This window comes from Gambusia affinis, linkage group LG11 (assembly GCF_019740435.1).
Source record: "Gambusia affinis linkage group LG11, SWU_Gaff_1.0, whole genome shotgun sequence".
Lineage (NCBI taxonomy): Eukaryota > Metazoa > Chordata > Actinopteri > Cyprinodontiformes > Poeciliidae > Gambusia > Gambusia affinis.
Genome location: NC_057878.1, coordinates 20,275,942 through 20,298,556, shown reverse-complemented (window position 1 = coordinate 20,298,556; position 22,615 = coordinate 20,275,942). Strand labels below are relative to the sequence as shown.

Genomic DNA, 22,615 nt, shown 5'->3' with positions numbered 1-22,615 from the left:
TTCCGTTCTAATTCTTCCAGAATACTTTAGAATACCATCTTAATTAAACATGATTGTTTTCTGGGTTTGTTTAATTCTTAAAACTGCAACTGGGTCTTGCTGCCAAATAAGTCCCCTTGGACTTTGCAGCCACTCTGTGTCTCTGTTTGTGTGGAAGTGTGTGTGCGTGTGGAAGAGAGAGCATGTGCAGAGCCAAGTGGGTCAGAAAACTGATTTCTAGGTTCCCTGTGGAGTAAGCAAGACCTTTATCTTCAATTTCAGAGATTTCCTCTGTGGTCAGAACAGGAGGCTACATCACCTATTTCTTCTTCTCTCCAACACTTTTTCATTTTACTGGGCCATCACTTACCTTAGACAAGACAAGAGAAGATATAAGGTGGACATTTTTACATCCATCTTCAGAAGATGCATTGTTTTTACAACCTTTTCATTCTCAACCCAATCATGAAGGTGTTTTATTTTATGGTGATGGTTTTATTTAATTTACATATTATACTGATGATTTATATAAAGTGTTGATCACCCATAACAACAGACATATTATAAATGACTTACTGTGAAATACCATGGCTTAGGCATGCAGTCTTGAGTGAATAAGATAGTGGGCCATGTTTTGCAAATCAAAACCTCTCAAGAAATTAGAATAATTTCAAAAGGTATAACTAATTTATAGTCATTATACATACCAAGATATTTTTGGTGTTTGTTTCAGTGTAATTTTGTTGATTTTGCATGAATTTCAGTTTCTCAGAAAGGCTTTTTAGTACAGACATTTTATGCTATCACCATGTCGTCACCCACAAAATAATGGGAAAGACGGCAATACTGTTAGAAAATGGTACACGTGTAACCGGGATAAACCCAGCCTTAATAAGAAAGTTGGATTAAAGCACATTTAAGAGATTTTGGGAGTTGATCAAGGTGTGGCTATGATCTAGCCACAGCTTGATGATTTACAGATCACTGCCCAATCTCTAAAGTAGTCCCAAAACAAGCGACCAAGTATCGCATGCATAGATGGCACAGTACAGTGATGCTCCCACATCAGACCAATACTTTGGCCATCAAAATTTGTTTTTAATTGGTTTTATGTAATATTCCTATTTTTGTAAAATCTGAAATTTGAGTTTTAACATGAACAGAAATAAAACTAATAATGTTAGTTTCCATTTTCAACTTGATTAACAGAGAGTAATTTCCTTTTTCATCTTTCTAGTCAATACAACTTTCAAAGCTCGGCAATAAATGTTGAGCTTTGATGTCTTCTGCAGTACCGCATCTCACCTTTTTCCATGCAGAATTTGTCAAAATCCAAGTCAGTGGACACACAAATCTTAGACTAAAACCAAAACAGTCACAACATCTGTTTTTCTTTGTCCTTTAAAATTTACAGGGTCTTGAGACCTATCAGCCTTTATTAGCTAATAATACTTTTAGGACCATTAAGATGGTTGAGTCTCCCTCACAGCAGCACTTAGTAGTCTAGGTGGTGTAATGCTGGAGGACAGAAATAACCGGGCCACAGTGTGACAACCTCCCCTCCAGCAACAGAGGGTCTGAGCAGAAAATCCAAAGTACTCCTAGGGGGTGATTGGTATGAGACTCCTAGTCAACCAAAAAGGCAAATACACAGTAAAATATTGTCCTAATCCTAATGCTGCCATAATTGGGAAGGAAGCATGTTTTTCCACACTTTTTAGGTTTTATATTTTTGCAGTTTGTGTCTAAAAACGTTGTAGCTTAGGAGAAAGTGCTGACTGTCTAAAGATGTCAGAGACAATGTTTTATAATGTTTCTTTATGATTTGTCAAAATAGCTAGCAAATGTACTGCATAAAGAACACCCTGTGAATTTAAGCTGCGACTGTTGGGCGCTGCTGATATTGCCACATTTAAACAGGGCACAGTAAAATCTAGATACTCTCTGGGCGGAAAGCATTGTTTTTCTTATTCTCCAAGTGTTTTGTGCAAGGTCAAAACACTCGAACAATAGCTAGAAGATGTCTTTTGCTGATTAAAGTAGAAAAAATATTAAATTAAATGAGAGAGAAAGTTCTTTATTATCTTCCCTCTTTGCTCAGGGCTGAAAACAAACTGTTGTAAACAGAGGTTTACAGTCAATGCAGTCTTTGTTTCTAAAATAGAAATCAGAAAAAAAAATTGATTGGAGGTGAGATAGGGGAATCAAGTGACTGAGGTTTGACAATAGATTTAGAGACAACAAACTACACTTGATTTGGAAGCAAGAATCTGCATTAGATGTCAACTTCAGCATCATTCAGCCTCAGTCTTGATTTACAGCACCTTTTTTTTTTTCTTTTTTTTTTTTTGCTGTGCCTTCTACATGACTTACTATAAATGACTTTCTTCTCACCTCTGTTCCATAAAGGTGAACAGAGGCACAGTAACAGTTGTCCTATCAATGGTTTCTCCCATTTGAGCTGGGATTGTTTGCAGCTTCTCCAGGATTATCATGGGCCTCTTGGGTGCTTCTCTGATTAATTCCATCACACCCTGATCTGTTAGATTAATGTAGATGGCCCCATTTTAGTACAGTTCCAATTGTGCCAAATTCTTCCAGCTTGACGGATTAAATAGCAACCTGTAATATGCTACAACCATGTCCTAAGCATCAACGCATCTTTATCCGTGACATGTCTAGTGGCCCTTCGGGTTCACAATGATGTTTGTTGACAAATATTTTCATATTTATACTGACATTAAACTACATTTCAATGAATAGTGTGTACTGAATAGTTAACTACTGAAGTTGATGTTTATTTTTGCATGTTATTATTTATTTAATGCTACTTTGACACATTAAACAAGTTGCTGCTTGTTAATTGTTTTGTCATAGACATATAACAAAGAGCTCTAACACGCACAAAATGTAGACATAAATCACCAGCACAATGTAAAGTGAGACCCTTAGTGTCATGGTAAACTTTCAAGACAGTGCACTATGTTCTTATATTGGAAGGAAACTTTACATCATGGGAATTGTTTCCCTGGCCTGATTAAGGAGCTAACCATGGGCTACATTGATCCAGGTCCTCCTACTGCTTCAGTTTTCTCTGCCCGCACATCAGCTCATTGTAGGGGAACGTGCAGAAGTGATTACTCTCGAATTAAGACTTGCCTCGCCGCAGATATATGTGTGGCATAATTAAATAATGGCTGCCTCACCCGAACAGTCCCAACGCAGATGATACTCGCAGCCTCGTCAGATTGGCCCAATATTAACCATGACACATGCGTAACCAGGCTGGTAATTAATGCACTGAATCAATTACAAATTAGTCAATTTGGAGAATTCCCCATAGGAGTCCACTCATTACTAGTGCTCTGATTGAGTTGGAAGTTCTTCTCCTGGGAAGTAGTGTCACTTCACTGTTCTCCTTTTGTATCCTTCTTTATCCGTCTTCTGAAGGTATGACAAATGACAAAACTGAAGTTGTTTTGGTATACCGTTGTGAATGTCAGGTACTCAGGTCTAGATTACAAGCAGTGTCCAGGTAGAAGAAAATGTGAAACTAATTGGATCTAATGAAGTCCCCTCTCTTTAAAAGGTAGGTAATGAGCGTCATCATTTGGAACAGCTGCTACAGCTATGCTAATTAGGTTCACTTTAAATAAAAGCATCTTTAAAAACTTTTAAATGCAAGTTTCATGGTTTATCATTGATATTAGTCAAGCAAAGCATATATATAGTTGTATACAGTACAGATTATACTGTGTAAAATTTAGTAAATATTTTAGAATTGAAGAGATTTTAATACTGATTATGTTAATTAAGTTATGTTCATAAAGTAGAGGTGGGGGAAAAAGTGAAGAAGGATTCAGTATCACCATTTGTATTATTGCTACTCACAGCAATGCATGGGACGGACACTGCCTCATTGTTTTCCTGCTGGTGGCTCAGTCTGTCTCAATTATGGATCTTTTAAGTTTAATTCTGAAACTGTCAGAAGCTGGAATAGGAATGAGCTTCCAGAAGATAGGCAGGGGAAGATATCATGGAGGCCATTGTCACTAGCTGTGTGTGAATGTTAGTGAGTGCAGAGGAGTATCAACATGCTTACTGGTTACTGCGCATGGCATTGGTGTCTTGTCCTTTGTTGTTATTGTTGTTGTTGTTGATTTTGTTATTTTTTTCCAGATCTTGGTTTGTGATGTAAAACACCTGTGTCACCACATTACAGATGTCCTCTATTGGATTTGATGACTGTGGACCCCATTTGAATGTAATGAACACATTTACATGTTCACGCCACCAAACTGAGGTGACTTAAGTTTTGTGACATGGTATATTATCCTACTGGACATAGCCATTAGGAAATGTGAACATGATAGTCATATAGGGATGGACATAATCAGTGGTATAGGTGCCTGAATAATCGAGCAAGCAGATCTGCTGCTACCCCATTTTTAAAGATGAGGTGCAAATCTATGTTTCAGCTCCACATTTTTGACCCAAAGAAAACTGATCACTCATAGCAGTCTCACATTTTTACAAACTTTGTTGACTCTCATTATATATTTTTAAAACTTGCAAACAAGAACCGTAAGAAATAACATCTTTATTTTAGTTTGTCCTAAACTAAAATAAAGATTGAAACAGACTGTTTCAATCTAGTCTGATATTAATGAACCAGAAAGGCAAACTGAATTATTTCTAAGTAAACTTTTCAAATTTATATTTTTTCCCATTTTTTCTCACTCCCCACAAATCTGAACTTTTCTCAGCATTGCAGTAGTAGGCTGCAGCAGCTTAGAGCAGTGACCAATCTGTAACAGAGTACCTCAGAGTATGACACGCAGACAGTGTTGTGTGTTGCTCCTCACCACTCAGAGAAACACAAGAATCAGCTCCAAACACCTAAACTGTGTTCACAAACAATTAAACACACCAACAGTAATTAGCAAACACCTGGTGGAGCTGTACATCTGCTGAGCTCATTAAGATACTTAATACATAGGTCAAAACTGCACGTGATATTCTAAGACTTTCCAGTAGAAGTGAACCAAGAATGTCAAGCTAGAAAAGAGATTATATATTTTGTCATTTTATTAATTAAAATGCCTAAAGGAGTTTCTGAGACAGAAATAAACTCTTATAATATTAGGATGTTGGAAACATTGGGGAAACATTGAAGGAAAATGTAAAGCTTTGACCTCTGCAAATAGGGTATCTTGTGGCTATGGTGTGCTACAAGGGACATTTTGCTGGCAGGGTTTAGAAATATTTGTACCCATATAGGGAAGGCCACTTCAAATTAGCACAAAGTTGTTGTGAGTGATGACTTTTACCTTCTAAGACACTAGTGCCCCAATTCAAAGGGCACAGTTGTTGATTGAAAGTAAAGAAGTAAAGATGTGAATAATAGTCCAGATCCCAGTCTGGACTATTTAAAGTTCTGAAACTATAGATGAAGCAGCACTCTCAAATAAGCACCCATCTCGTCCATCCATTATGCTTATCCTTATTAGGGATAAGCATAAAACTCATGTGTGCTTCGTGTTGCCTTGCGTCCAAAGCAAACTATCTCCTTTAACCCCTTAATTTATTAAGGGGATAATAAATTAAGGAGAAACAGATATTTAATTGGTTCAACAACCAGTTAAATAATTGGTTGCCGAACTTCAAAACTACAAACCTGTTTTTACAATATTTGATGAGTATCATAAAAAAAAAAATCAAAATGAGATATTTATGAATGAATGAATGAATGAATGGATATTTGCACTTTTGAAGAGGGTACGGTACATCTTTAAAGGACTGTCCAATTTTGTTTGTAAAGTTTTGAAAATTAATGTCTGGCCCACAATTTCAAACATTTTACATTTGACACTGACTTAATATTTTAATCTGGATGTCATTTACATTGAGGATGATCTCTGAGAGAACTCGGGGGGGATTTTCTTAGTTACACTTATGGACACTTTATCCGGCTTCTGTGCCTGCTTACAGATGTGAAAGTGAGCTCAGGCAGAGGATTTATTGATGCAATACGGAAATAGAGGAAGCCAGCTTAGTGAAGGAAACCCTAAGCCCTCCCAGTACACCAGGACTGTGTATTTGTCTTCAATGGCTGCATCTCTGCATAGAACATTTGCTTGCCTCAATATGTATGGAAATGAGAAGGAATCATACCATTGTCTAAGTTTTTTTTTTTTTTTTTTAAATGTTAATCAAGCCCATTCCCCAACCTTTCTAACATAATATGTGCCCCAAACCTTTTGTCTATGTTGTTTTTCGTATCAAACATGGTATCAATTATGTCTTGAAAAATAAGTAAAACACAACCCAAACTCTTAACCTGTCATCTGTTGCCAATCTGTTGCTCTTCATGGTTCCTTTCTTCCCCAACTCTTTGTCCTTCCTTCACTGATTTTACTCAAAACCTTCCTCTCTTCTTCCTTCAGAGCTCAGGGATTGAAGGACTCAATTTCAAAACGGTGCACGTCTCAGTGACTCAAGTGAGGGGTTTGTTCCGCTGCCACACTTCCTCTCACAAATGCTTCTGCTGAAAAAGGGAGAAACCCCTGTTAATCTACTGAATCTGGCTCTCACCATCTCTTTTGTTCACTGTTGCTGAGATACTTATTCACTGACCTTTAGGAATTCATGTAAAGTCGGATGACGCCAGTGAGGGGTCCCATAAAATAATCATATTTAATTTTACTTACAATACTTTAACTTCTCTGTATAAATTTGTTTCTTGTTTCTGGTTCTCCTATGTACTTCAGACAGCTGTTTTAATTTTTTTCAAAACATTTTTGACAAATAATTTGCTTTAAATTTTGACTATAAGCTTACTGTGTTCAGCTTACCAGTGCCTTATATAATTAGGAATCCCACTTAAACCTTTTATGTTAGAGGTGTTACAATCACAAATTTTAATGCATTTTATCAGGATTTTAAATGACAGACCAACTGAAAGCCGTGCATAATTTTGAAGTGGAAAGAAAGGAATCCATGATTTAAATATATTTATATACATAATTCTCAAAAAATATAGACAATGCTTATGTATTTAGCCCCATAAATAACATCCATTACAAAAAGGTGCGTTCGGATGACACTTAATGTGGAAACCTTAGAGGTTTTCAGAAAATATTAGTGAATAATCGTACTTATGAATCCTGGAACAGGCCAGATAGGTCAGGGTAAAGTTGTGAAGCAGAATTTGATTAAACCTCTCATGAGAACTTACCTTAGACATGGCAATCAAATTAAATGTCAGGCCAAACAAGGGGTCATAGGTTCATGGTAACTGAATGGGGAGCAGTTCAAGTTTTGGAAGCTTTCAGCAGTTCAGCTTTTATAAATATGGCGATATGGACAGAGAAGTAGAAAAAACTATATTATTGAAAGAAAGCTACAATAAGTTTGCCACAACCCATGCAGGGAACATCCGAAATATGTGGAAATAGATGCTCTAATCAGATGGAACCAAGATTTCCCTTTCTGGCCAACATGTAAAAGGTTACATTTGGAAGAACACTAATACTACACGTCAGTATGAATATACCATCCCCATGTTAAAACATGGTGGTGGCTGCATTGTTGTAACGACAGTTTTGTTCAGAAGGAAGGGAAACCAATTTGATGGAAAGACAAATTGCTGTATTTAGTCACTTTTAGGAGCCTCCTGTTTCTGTTACTAATTCATGAAACATTGTTTTGTAAACCTTTTAAAATACATTACCACTTTGTGAAAAATGTATCCATTTATCCATCCTAATATTGTTTTTATTTAGTTGTTTTGTTTTTTATCTATGTTTTATTGACGTTGTTTCTTGTATGTTGTGTTTCGTTCATTGGAATACAGATTAGCATCTCACCAAATTCAGTGTATTTACAACAAAATTGTATGTTCACTGATATGGTTGCTCCCAATCAAATCAAAGGGAGCTAAATGCTATGCAATAAATAAGAAGGGATTATATAAGAGGCACCAAAAGTCTTGGAGTGGAAATTCATATTCCAGCATAGCGCTAATATAATACACTGAACCAGAGGGACAATGAAAAATGTACATTCATATCTTAGAATGGACCAATCAAAAATTAGAACTAAAACCAAGAGAATATGTAGCAAACTTGAAAGTTATGTTCAGATATGCTTTCCATCCAATCTGACAAAGCTTATATTACTGTATTGCAAAGTGGAATGGACAGCTACTTATCTCTAGATGTGCAAAGCTGATAGACAGTACCTGAAAGATTTGCAGCTGCAAGTGTTGGCTCAAGCGAGATAAAAAGAAAATGTTTAGATTTCTTGATAAAAATGCATATCATTTCTGTTCTACTTTACAATTATGTTCTATGTCAAAATTCTCATAAAACACATTGAAGTTTATCGTAATAAAATGAAAACAATTTATACATACCTATTTTTGTAAAGATAAAATAAAATAAAAATACAAAAATATTGACACAGTAAACATATTGGTACCTGTACCGCACCATGTGAACTTTTGTGTTATCACCAACTTACGGGATGCATAACCTTTCTATTCCTTTGGAGCCTTGTGTCGCTCAGCCTGATTTAATCCAGATGCATGTTTTTCTCAAGTGGCCATACTTTACATTTAGGCTGCATCAGGTCCCTCCTTCAGGGTGGAGGGGCCTGATGATCTGTGTTTAATAAAAATGGCCATGAACAAGGCAGATTTAGCCATTAGCTCGACAAGGGCTGGTAATCACTACAAGTTGTTTCTCTTATCCCATGCATTTTATTACCAAACAAATAACGTGTGGGTTAAAAAGTGTGCATCTGCCATCTTCTTTCTCCCTTGTTTTATTTCCCTCTGCAAGACTGCACTTGGTAAAGTATTGATTTGGGAGCTAAAAAATAACAAACCAACAACAGCACAAATGCTGTAATAAACAGTCTCAGAAAAAGAAAAAAAAATGTGTATAAAGCCCCCATGAAATGTGGACCCTGAAGTAATTATTAGTTTCTGAATATGGTTAGAAACAGTCAGCCAACTTTAGTTGCTGCTGTTCTGCACAAGCTTCTAAGTAGAAACAAAGAGCACCTGGATTGGAAATGAAAGGTTATCACGATATCACTGCTGCACTACATAGATAGATATCCTAAAGAGCTCTTTTCACCTTGTGTTCACACAAATTTCTAGGATATAGTTACACAAAAAGCTTAACATACAGTTCTACAGCACAGGTACACAAACTAATAATCAGTGATCTTTATGAACAAGGTTAATTTTCGATTCCAAATCAATCCTAATATCTAAATTTAAATAATTTTTAATCTACAATACTTTTACAGGAAGATTTAATGTTTTCTTGGTCCTTGTGTTGTAAATCTTCATCTAAAGGGAACCATGCATTTACCATATGTATATATACGGCAAGTATACACATATACTTGCCTTATATATGTATTTGTTAAACCTATCATCGTGTCGTGATAGTCCAATATGACACCGATAATCTGAGAAAAAGATTGAGCTCCTCTGCTTAGCTTTTACATTGATACTGCAGCACATTCTTGCTCTGTAAAAGCTCTATATAAAAAGGTAGTTTTACATTAATTGTCCAACACAACTTTTGCTTTTCTAGATGTTTAACACATGGAATCTTGCAACATACAGTATCTTTCTCGATACATCATATAGGCAATTAAAATGATGATTTCCAAGATTACTCAATCTGAAGCCATCAGACTATGAACTAGTAAATTGATGAGATCTGCTCACCCAGTTAATCATTCCTTGCACATCTGACATAAGCATGTATGTATATAAACTATCTGAATCAGAAGACAGATCACTGTGTATAATTTCTGTCAGTATAAAACAGTGGACTGGCTGCAAAGTTTAACTTCCTATGTAAAATCATTCAAAACTTCGCCCACACCAGCACAGTGTAGATGTGTGATGAATGCACACAAACAAAATTATTATTTCATCACATCCTAAATAATATAAGCCATCTAACTTGTTCTTTTACTTGAAATTAATAGCTGCATGGGCAGACAAGTATTGAGCATAAAATGCATGTACAAAAGAATACAAATTCCCTTACATAAAAAACAAATACAACCTGAACCTGAAAACATATTTTGCATATGGCCATCAGCTGAGCTGAGATAGTCGTTTGCTTGCCACTGACTGATGATCACACCACTTGTCAGCTGTCAGTCACTGTCACTAAACTATTAGGTATTTCCTTCTCACTTATTTCAGCTCAATGCACAAGTTGCAGCAGCACTTCACATGCAGACTTGTTGATTATCAAAATAAGTTGGGCAAGCATGGAAAGACTTTTTTGACTGCTTGTCTACTAATGACAGCCATCACGGAGGGGTAGAAAGGAGAAAAAGGACACATGCTGTCACTTTGATTCACGCTACAGCAGCTCTGAATGGGTGGCTCCTTGCCAATGTCTCAACAGTCGTTATACCCTCCCTAAATGACATTTAAAGTGTGAAGCAATGGTTGTCCTTGTGACTCAGTCACCCCAGGCCGAGACCCGGCTATGAGCACTGAACCCTGAGCCAGGTTTTGCAGCAAGGCCACAAACCCTCAAGCAAAATCTCCTGCCTTCAATGCTATAACTCAACTCCTGGCAGGTTTGAAAATGTGGAAAGTGACCTTGAACACTTGGTCTACCAGTGATCTGATGTGGGCCTTTCCTATCATTACTGTTTAATAGTATGCACCTTTCTTTTCTGTTTTTACTGGTTTTATGCATTCATTTATTTAAAATTAATAAGAATTATCAAACCTTGCTGTTGTACAGTACTTTGTTTTGGTATAGGAATAAAACATTTCAGCACAACTCTGATTTCTGTAGTCCTCAGAAATATTCAGTCAATATTGCACAAAAAAATCACCAGTTTCTTAGTTTTTCATTATTATTAATGTCTCTTTACTATATATATATATATATATATATATATATATATATATATATATATATATATATAAAGTTGGTTGTTTCAGTGCCACTCTTTTGCCACAGAATGCTAAAAAAAACATTAACATTAACCTTCTATAACTCTGTTTACAGTCCATACGAGAAGTGACTGGCTACGTGTTGGTGGCTTTGAACCAGTTCGACTACCTGCCTTTGGAGAACTTGAGGATCATTCGTGGAACCAAGCTTTATGAGGACCGCTACTCGCTTGCAATCTTTCTGAATTATAGACGGGATGGAAACTTTGGCCTTCGACAGCTGGGTCTTAAAAACCTCACAGGCAAGTGGCTGAATTGATGTGGCTGGAAATTTAATTTTGATATATTTGAATAAATGATGGATTCCATAGTTTTGGCCTGTTATTGTAAAAAGGGTAAATGAAGCAGTCAGATCATGCATAGAATTGTTTGGTCTTTGTTGTAATGCCTGCAACTAGAATGGTGTTTGTTTACACTACATGTGCCATTACGTGATGATTCTCATACCACTACAGTTTTAACAAATTAGAGGTCACTTAGTTGAAGATCACACCGTGTATGCAATAATATCAGTTGTCTACTTGTTTTCTTTAAATCTTTTTAGTGTACTTCATCAGTGGCAGTCTTAAAAGGGTTGATGTGGTGAAGCTTCAGGAACAAAAGCTCTGCAGGCCAAACTTCAGTTGAACAGTGAAGATTTTACTACAAACTGCGGCCAAAGTTAGGACAACAGAATCATGACAAAATCTTGGCCTTGGGAATTGTAGAGGATTCCCTACTGTATTCTGGACAGCAATGCAGAGGTCAACACATTCTATATCTGGTTTTTCCTCAATGTATGCATCTTACAAAACTGTTATCACATGCATACTTTACACCACAGCTCTTCTTCAGCACCTGGTATTGCCTCTCTCCTCATGCGCAGGAATCCATTTGTTCAGACTTTGTCCAGAATATCTTCCAAACTCACCCTAAAATCTTCTTATGTGGTCAGACACTACATCTTCATATGGACAGAAAGATAAAATGTACAATTGGTTAAAATTAATTTAAAAAAAAAATTCAATTTACACTTATTTTAGTGCTGATTTTTTTTTTTTTATAAATTCTTTAATCAATGCATTGTTGTGCACTGAAACATATCCAACCATCAACATACTGGTAGCAATCTTCCTGGTGCTATTAGGCAAGAGACCCACAAATAATTTTCCAGATTGTGCACTTGTCCATTTTCGTTTGCTGTTTCTTCATGGACCTAACCAGTAGGACTAAATTTTTTTAATTCATTTACGCCAAGTGCTCACACACATGTATTTTTACATGATTAACAATCCACTTGTCAATCAACCCTAGGGTGTTTAACTTGAAATTGAGAGGACATTATATGTGACTGCCTGAGAAAATACACTATTGTGTGGGTGGCTTTGTTGTTTTGTGAACAGCAGATCTTTGTGCAGCTTGGTATTCTTCAGGAGCCCTGACCTTGAGGTCAATATTAAATAAAGTTCTTGTCTCATAAACAACATGAAGACCTCTTTCACTTCAGGGTTAAGAGTGGCGTACCACAGAGAGCCCAAGCCCTAATACAGGATCAAAGTATGATATATTCATTCTGAAGCTAAATTCAACCTCAAGATCTTTCCAAGTAAATATTGATGTACAGAATAGAAAACTGTGTTAAATGGCACCAAGCAACAATGTTCAAATAGAAATTATTTAGTTTATTTAATTTGATTTAATTCTTACTAAAGCTTATAAAAGGGAAACAAATTAACAGCTTATGAACAATAAGAAGCTTTCACATAATTTAAATTCTTTTGTTCTGGAATCCAATTTAAATTCAAGAGAAATGCAACCACTTCTACTGTCTTATCTGCAGTATCTTAAGTCCTTTATTGTCATATGGACTGTTTTCTGCTACTTCAGTAACTTGATTCTGGGTCTTTTAAGCAATCAGCTACAAATAACAGTTTGTAAAAATGAAGTATTAAAATACTTCTGCACAAAAAAGAAACACTATGGGAAATAGTTTTTCATATTAAGTTTTCCTTAACTATAGATAACCCATCTAGAGATGGGTTATTTAAGAGCTGGGGGGAAATCACTATTGGCAAGTAACTCAAATGACTGTAAGACAAAATGATTATTTGGGCATAACAAAGTTATTTACATGGAGGCAGGAGTAATTCATTTACAGTTAAAGCACAAATTTCACGTTAATTCCTGGTCATTTCCATATGACTCCAGAGAAGCTTGCCAATTGATCCGAACAACCATTCTTCTGAACTACCATGGCGATTCACATGGAAACGTAATCAATTGCAAACTTATTGACGGAATCTGACTTGATGTTGTGTTTTTATTGTTGATTCTATGTTGCATTGTATTTTTGTGTTTGATTTGATGTAAAGCACTTTGAAATGCCTTGCTGCTGAAATGTGCTATACAAATAAAGTTTGATTGATTGATTGATTGATTGGAAACTGAATACTGAGAAAAAGCCTACTTACCATGTGAAAGGCAACAGCAACCAAAATGAAACAGATCATAGTTAGATTACAATAACATTTTATCATAAGGGATGTTTATTTTAGTGTTTTTAGACATGGCACCAAACCCCATTCTGAGCCTCTTTTGAACCTTTTAAATGATTTAATCCTCTCTCATTCCGTCCCTTCTCGGTTTCTTCTCGGTGATTCCCCAGAGTTGAAAAACGTAACAGAGCCCAATCAAGCTTTGTAGGCTAAGGCAGTATCTGCTTGTGTGTTACTTCACAATGCAGTATATTTTCTTACATTTTCCTGCATTTTTAGGGAATAGCAGTTGTCTGTCACAAATAGCAGCCAAACCAGTGTTTTTTTCAATTGGGTGCCAAGTTGAAGCCAGTGTTCTGGGAGTCGGGACTGGACTCTATGAGAAGAGGTTGCTTGATCTGCCATCCATGGCCTTAAGCCATTAAGAGCGGGGGAAGTTATGTACAAAAGCACTGGTCTGCAACTGCTCTACTTCATCAGTCTGTCTCTTACTGAAGAGAGGGTATACAGGGAAAACAACATAATTGTTTAAGGCCAAGATTTTCCTCCTCCTCAAAGGCAGCCATTTCATTGAGTGTGTCAAACCCTCATTAACATAATTGAGAATTTTAGCTTTTATCTATCCTAACCAGATCATAGTTGCATCATATTTAGTGGTATATTTCCTGGGATTTTAAGTGCCCATAGAGTTAAACTTAAAATATTTTCAATTTCTTCCACTTTTCAGATCCAAGCAAGTTAAAAAAATAACAAATAGCCTTTTTCAAGGACTGGGTGTGCGTTCTGTGTATTGAAAACAGATGTTCTGAGTCATTTTTCCTAGTCCTAGTTGTGTATCAGAAATATTACAGATAACCCTCAGATGATTTGTGTAATGTTGCAATGACATCAAGCCATTTGTATGCACAGCAGTAACACAGAGAAGACAAGAAATTATTTACTCAAATGATCTACACTTGCCAGTTACAATCAACCCTGATTAGACTAGACAAAGGCTTGAAGCCAACTTGAGACTATGTTGAGTCACATGTCTTTGGAGCGTGAGTGCAGAGAAAGTCTGAAATTGTAGTTTTTGCAAGTTAATTGGCAGTTCAAGTCAACACTCAAATCTAAGTTTTATACCGTAGCCTCCATCTTTATTACAAAGTATAGGATTATGGGTTGTTAACCAAATTTAGTACGTATTAGCTATTAACCCAAAGCCATCAAAAGTTATATTATGTTACCTTCATCTTATTTTTTTATGCTTTCAGGCAAAAGCACAAGAGAATTGGGCTATAACAACTTTCCACAGTTTGTGATGGTAATCTCAGGATAAACTATAAGGGTAAAAAGACTCCACAGTTCTGTAAAGAAGTTGGATGCTGTAAACAAGTTGGGGTTGGGGTGGGGTAAGCCCATGTCCCTCCTTAGAGAATGGTTAAAAACAGAGATTTGTGAAAGTGACAGGGTGTAAAAATTTCACACGCAAGAGCTATGGAGTGAGGTTCATTGATGCTGTGAAATGCAGGCAAATTTGAGTGGTTTTAGTGTGACCCTTCTTCCTAAATTTAATAATTTCATACTTTCAAAGAATGTAGGGGAAAAACAACATCTGAACTGGGTTGTGCTAAAGAGCATATTCCTGTTCCTTCTGTTTTATTGCAGATCAAAAACAAGATCAGAAATTACATCAAAACAAACTAGTTGTAGCTTGGACAGTTCCACATATTCCTGAAAGGGTAGCAAAAACAATTTTCTCCATTCAGACGTAAGCTTCCAAAGGATTTCCTCAGAGCTCAAAAGCTGAAACACTAACCTAGCTTTTCAAGACATTTTATAAATTGCTGAACCTGAAGAATCTCTTGTCACACAAGGTATGCTGACATGTTTGTTCCACCTTTTCATATCTTGGAGCCTTTATAGATAAAAAAAAAAAAAAAAAACTAAATAAAAAACAAGAAAACTTGTTTTAGCATGTTCTTGTTGCTGCTTTTTATGTACTTGTAGCTTACCGGGAGAGGAGCTCTTTGGGATTTAGCCAAATCATTTGTGTGTAGTTGTCATCACACAGCATTGGACTGAGGGTTTATCTTATGGATTTCATCGAACAGCTCCTTTTGGCTTGGATGCTCTCCTTGTTCGACTTGCCCATTTAGATGTGTTTCTGGATTTTGTATAGGCTTGCAGATTTGTCATTCCTAGTGAAAGATGTAATTATACCCAAGCAGGTAATATTTATTAAATGGCTTTTGACGGCAATTTTTTTTGCCATATATTTTATTTTCAGGTAATTGAATAAAAGGGCTAATTAAAGACACAGGCCGCAATTTTCAGACTTTTGTTTATAAAAAAATAAAAATAAATCCATGCTGAATTTTAGTTCTGCTATATGTATGCACTACATTGTCATTATTTATTACAAAAACTGCAATAAAATTTACTGAAGCCTTAATCTAATGTGACAAATATAGACAAGAATGCTCTGTTCAAAAGTACTTTCTTCTTATACCCTAATTTTGCCTCAGCATCTAAGCAAGATAAAGGCCTGCTGACATTTGCAAAAGTTCCTAATCTTTATTTTGATGCATGCTGATACACAATGTTGTCTTTCATGCTCAGGCAGACATTTCAAGTTCTTCTCTCTGGATTTACATGACCCCGGAAAGCTTTTGTTCTCTCACTTTGTAATTACAGCCTGTTTCTCTGGCAAAATAATAACAGCCACAGTAAGGACCACAACACAGATGAGTTTTCTGATTTAACACATTTTACTGTTAATGCCTCCCCTCCATTTCCCCATTGCACCCTGTGTCTATTTTTTACCGCATTTGTTTTGTGTTGTTGATTCTTTTTCTTTTTCTTCGAACCACACCATGTCTGCACCGCGTCGGTCTAAAATGAAGCATCCAATCTAAGGCCCCATCTGCTGAATGATCTTCTCTCATTGCATGCATGTACACAAGCCTGTGTTTTACGCCAAGGCGTTATCCACTTCTTCATGGCCCATCTGCTCTCTCTTTATCTCTTCCATTTTTTGTCTGTCTTCCACCTTTTCATCCCTCGTTCTCTCGCCACCATATTTCACATAGATGCCTTAATTAGACTTATTGATGGCTTTAGCAATAAAGGTAAACAATGTCATGTTTGTATGGCTCGTCACTGTTTACAGAACTCTTATAAAGATTGAGACTTTCTGCATCCTGTAAGTGCTTTTGCAGTTTTGGCATCATATGCTGAGCTTTTCTAGTTTGCTTCTGGATGACAAAATGATTACAAAAGGAAACCATAGAAAGGTTTGTTTAGGGTGTAAGATGAACATGATGATTTGAGTTGATGTTTTCCCCCATTATAGGGACTTCTTAATGAGGGTATATAAAATTAGTCCCTTTCTTTGAAACCTATATCTTTTATTCATCCACTCGCTATTAGAAAATGAATGAGCAATTCTGCCAAAGGAGGCAGGCCAGATTGGTTTTGTGCATGTCTCCAGAATTCAGTTGAGTTTCTTGCCTGGCAGCCCACAGACCTCAGGTCTCCTTCAATTGTGTGTCTAATTGATTACTTCCCATGCAATTACTCCCGTGTCACACTCAATATTTCACCGCTCCAGGAAGGGGGCAAGTGGGAGTTCTTTTTTGAAGGACGAGATTCATACTGTCACATTTGTGGGGCCCTAATGTGGATTGTAAGGAGGGACATGTTAAATTGAAGTATGGAACAGGCATCAAAGATACTTCTTGTTAATTGATTGCTGTGTAAAACCACTTGCTGACACAGTGAATGAAACTACTGACTTAAAGCAAATATGACACAACATGGATATCATTTATTCACTATCATTGTGTACACTTAAAAGTTTATAAAAAATACCAAAATATTATTCTTTTGTAATTATTTCTGTCAACGTAGTTTGTAAAGGTTGCCACACTAGGGATACATAATTGACACATTGATATGAGAGAGCACATACACAGCTCATGTCAACCCAAACCATGTTGCAAAATATAACCCCAATCTGATTGTGATTCACTTGTCAGATTAAGTGTACTTTTTGAAAGTAATAACTTTTAAACATGTTTTCAACATTAGACCCATATTTATGCATTAAGAATGTTTTTTTTTTTCTTGGTCTGGTTTAATATTTTTATATTGAATGTCTTGTTTTTATTAGCTGTAAGTAAGAAATTATCATCATTAGCAGCATTAGCTTTTATTGTGGGCAGTATAAGGTACACCTGAGCACTAATCATGATGTCAGATCAGCATCTTTATGTGGCACACCTGTGAGGTGGGACGGATTATCTAAGCAAAGCAGAAGTGCTCACTATCAAACATTTAGACATTTAGAAATGGTAATATTGTTTATCTGGAATGAATTTTAGATCTTTGAGTCCATCTCATGGAAAATGGTAGCAAAAACAAAAGTGTTGCATTTATATTTTTGTTGAGTGTATAAAATGCGATTTACTTGTAACTTCAACTACTGAAATACATGAACTTTTCATACATTTTCTAATTTATTCAAAACAACTTTACACTGCTTACAGTATGCCTATATCTGCATCAAAAACAAGATTAGGAAAAATAGCTCCCTATGCCTTAACATCAGTGTAACCTTTTTTTTTTCACCAGCTCATACTGCTCCCTAAATATATATTCATTCCATTAGAAACTGAACCTTGGTGGTCTGCTGGAAGTAAAAGTGGACTTTAACCTCATTAAAAGTTAAAGGAGGCATGGAAGGAATTTTAATGCCAATTAATAATCAAAAACACTCCCAAGTCTCTCTCATGCTTTCCTTCCTTCAAGGCAAAGACATAGATTAGACTGATGAGCTCCAATGCATTTGTAAAATTTAATAAGATGAATTAGATGTATTTTATTTGTTAAAATCTCATCAGATTTCTTGTTCCAGATGCTACTCTCTATTGTCAGGCCCTATAAGTAGCACTACCTCGTGATGTTTAAAATTCTTATTTTTGTCATCATATATTAACACAATTTAAATTCCTGCTTCTCTAATGTTTTTAAATCAGCACAGGTCTCAAAGCATAGCACAATAGTTGTGTGATGGAGTTGAATGTATTTAATTAGTTAAATGGAAGTATTGTAATCTACCCAAAAATTATAAAGAATAAACATACCATGTTTATCCATGGTATGTTTACCATGGATAAACATACCATGGATGCTTGTGATAGGTGAATTACTTCACGGATTTCACCTATCACGGGATCTGTTTGGAACCTAACCCCGCAAAAAACAAGGGTTCACAGTACTTATTTATTTAAGAGTTACTTACTTAATCAAAAGTCACTTTAAATCATTTTGAATATATTTGAAGATGGAGGGTTCAAGTTTTTATTTTAGCTGACTTGCAATAATATCCCAATGGACAAGCATTTAGGAAGTTTCCTTAAAACAGCTTAAACACCAGTTTGGTGTGCATGAATGGGACTACACTCAAGGGTTTGGTACTGTTTTTTTAATTATGTGTCAAAGGTTTATCATGGAATTTCATTGTAATTCGTTGTAAGCATTTCGCAGATATGATGGCATTTGATCATACTGTCTGCCATGTTCAGTTTCTGTCACTGACTGTCTGTCACTGCAGATCTAATATGTCACTGCATAGACGTGCGGCCTTCACATAAAGTTTTTACTTTGATTCAGAGGGCAACATGATGTTTAAAACAGGCTTTTGATGTCAGGCAGACTCTGCTCATCTCAGAGGAAGAACAAAATGAAGAGGAAAGCAAGTAAAGAGGGAATTGATTGGCAGCTGAGGGGGTCTCAAAAGGCTTTGTAAAATCTGTCACTCTATATCAATTTATTTACATGGCCTAAACGGACATGATAAAAGAATTTCAAACTTGACGTGGATTTCAACAAGTTCTTTAAAGTGATATAGTTAGCAATATTGCATAACAACAAGTGAAGTCACTGTCATGGAGAAAAAAAAACTAGATCCTCACTGCTTCTGTGGTAGAAGCAGCATGCTGGTCCTGCTGATCAAATGTTCTTTGTGAAAAGTATGAAAGTACCAACATCTCTAGGTGAGAAGGCGTCAGCAACTGCTTCAATCCTACTAATCTGGGGAGGGTTATAATGTAATACTAATGTAAGTTTATCTTTATACAGTGAAAATGGTCAAGTAAAATTGGAAAACACTTTAGACCATTGTCCATCTCTCTAACAGTGGATGTTCAAGCAAATTCACTCAAAGATGAGACTGCATTGCTGAGAGAAATTCTGTTTACTTCAAAGCATAATTTCAGACTCAGCTTTATTTTGGATGTAAAATAACTGTTAATGGCAGAAAAACTAATACAAATTAAACAAGTTTGGCTTGTTTGAATTTGAATCTTGGAAAAATAATTTCTAAAAAATAAAAGCATGTCTTGGAAAAGTTTGTAAAGTTTTGCCTGAGTGAACTACTAGTCTTCAGGATCAATGTCTTCTGGACAAGTGTGAGATACTAGAGACTTTTGCCTAAAGTACTGAAGTAGGGACATTTTTTACAGTTCTATTTTCACTACAAATTCACAACAAATTGACTATTACCTGGCTATTGTCAGAGAGAGAAGCAGGAACACATACAACAAAGGTCTCAGGATCGGTAATCGAACCCTGGATGACTGCATCAAGGACTATAACCTCTGTGTATGAACTGCCTGCTCTACCACTACTCCACAGAGTTGGAGGTACTGGTAGAGCACTACCCCCTACTGTAGTGCTCTACCCCGTACTGTAGTGCTCTACCCCGTACTGTAGTGCTCTACCAGTAGCCCCAGTACCAACATCATATAGCGAGTGCTAAACATAGTAATGGAAGAGTGATAATTTAGGCTCATTTTTTGGTCACTGAGAGTAAGTAAACTTACAAAATCATCAGGGGATTGAATATGCTCATCCCTCCCACCCTGCCACTAGCATATTCTCACGCACCTACACACCCACGCACGCATACACAGACATTGCCCTTCAACCCTTCAATGGTACCACTCTTCTTCTTCCCTAGGCATTTTAATAATTAATATGCTTATTTTTGCCTCTTTGGTTGCAGCCTTGAGTAAGTAGAACAGCTATTGAAGTGGGTGGTGTTGGGCAGAAAGCTTTTTTTTGTTCATCTTCATGGCTGTATTATGTCACTTCTGGCTCAATCGTACAGTAGCCTTACTTTATCGATTTACAGTTCAAGGCAAAAAATTGTCAAATCAAATTAAAGCTATGGTTAGCTTAGTCAGTGTTATTGACTGAAATAATGTACTTTACATTTATTTGTTCTATTGAATATACCCAATGTAAGAAATTAATAAGTATGCTTAGATTCTTGTATTTTTTATCTTCAAAGCACTTTTTTTTGGTTATGTGTTTTTTTATGTGCTTCATAAAAAAATTATTTGAATTAAAAACAAATGTACCTATTAAAACAAATGTACCTATTAAAGAGTAGAGTGAGTATGTAATTTTTTTTCATGTTTGTTGCCCATTCCCCCTTCATAATAAGATGTAAGATGCTTTTGAGATAGAAATCTCATAAGCAGGTGGGATGCTTGTTCCAAGTAGGCCTACTTCTATTTAATGCCGAATAAAGCTCACATTTTTTACAGGGAAGAAGGTGACATTGTAACTACTGAATATGGGAAGGTGGCACAGTGTTTCAGGCAATATTCCCTGTGAGGCATTGAAAGTGTTGCACTTGGCTGCACATACACCAAGTGCCAGAAATTGTTGTGTAAACAAACCAGACCTCGATAAAATGGTTCTAACCATAAATCCTTTTCTTATTATAATATAATTGCCTCACCACTAAGAAATTGGTGTGAGTGTTGGCATTTTTAACTTTGGGAAAGCACATATTAAAAAGCTCTTCAAGATAAGCTTACAATTGCAAAATGTACAGATAACCTTTCGATTTACTGTTTTGAAATGTGGTTTCAGGAGCTAGTGGCTTCTATTTAGCCTGAAGTGACATGAGCTCTAATCCATCAGTCTCTAAGTCACTTTCCAAGAGTGTGTATTCAGATGAATGCTTTCAGCCTGGGGACGATGTTTACTTGCTAAATGTGCTACTGTTTGTCTTTAAATACTCTTCATCGTCTCTGTGTGAACCTTTGTGTTATGCTTAACGCGTACTTTAGCTGTGTTAACAAAGTGAGAACATTGGTCTGTATTTTAGTAGACCTGAAAAAACAAGACCTCATTTTATTCAAACCATGCCCAGAGTGAATCCAGCTTTCTCTTTGGTAAAACCAACATAGTTTGTATGCTTGTGATAAGATACATGTACTGCCTTCAGTCTCCCTCTTCTCTTTTCCTTTGCTTCTCTCAGACCCTGGTTTGTTTGTCCATTCCAGACGCTTTGCTTCATTTTAATTCAGCTGGCAGGCTGAGCACGCATCAGCCTTGATACGCTAAGTGGCCCTCAGCAGCAACTATTAGAGGTCCCTTTACTCTTTTTTGTAAATCACTCAATCATATATGGCTTAACAATCTTGGTCTTTTGCTTTTCTGTCTCTTTCTACATTTTGTGAGTTTTATTTTTCTTTCTCACTTAGATATTTCCTTTATGTTGGAGTATTTTAATGATTTTCTCTCCCTCTTCCTCCATCTTATCCATAAAGCTCCGATTACCAGGATTTTATCACAGCTTAAATTTGAAATAAACACAGATGCAACCCATGCTCTCCATAAATAGTCTGCCATAATATAATTTTTTTCCACTTCTTGTATATAAGCACATGGTTTGCCTTGCTTAGGGATAATTCCATAGTCCCTAGATCTTTGCCATTTTTCATAAAGACTCTTGGAAATAATTGCAGCAGGGTTGGGCCAAATGTAATCAACAGTCCATGACTGAAATTCTCTCAGAGGAGAGGAGGCATGTGTTTGGGGGATGGGGGCCAGGGCCAGCACCACCACCATGACATCTGCTATATCTCTGAAAAAGTGCAAGATTGCTTTATTGCTTTATTCCAACCCCCAGTTTAAGCTGAGTCTGGAATTATTAGGCATAGCTTTATGACCACTGAGAGATTGAATAAATACATTTGATTATTTAATCATCATTGCTTATGGAAGTGATTACTTTGTCTTCAAGAAGGATGAAAAATGGGCACGTGTAAGGAGTTTTTAGGGCTAAATTGTGAAAGCTACAGGTTGTAAAAAT

General features: G+C 36.3%; 1 protein-coding gene across 3 annotated transcripts in view; it reads left to right on the top strand.

The window, feature by feature from the left end:
* Positions 1-22,615, top strand: part of LOC122839361 (receptor tyrosine-protein kinase erbB-4-like) — a 265,949-nt gene that overhangs the window by 145,294 nt on the left and 98,040 nt on the right. For all 3 annotated transcript variants that reach the window (XM_044130859.1, XM_044130861.1, XM_044130860.1), the window contains one exon: positions 11,043-11,229. In XM_044130859.1, the coding sequence (XP_043986794.1) occupies positions 11,043-11,229 (187 nt within the window). The remainder of the gene's footprint in view (positions 1-11,042; positions 11,230-22,615) is intronic.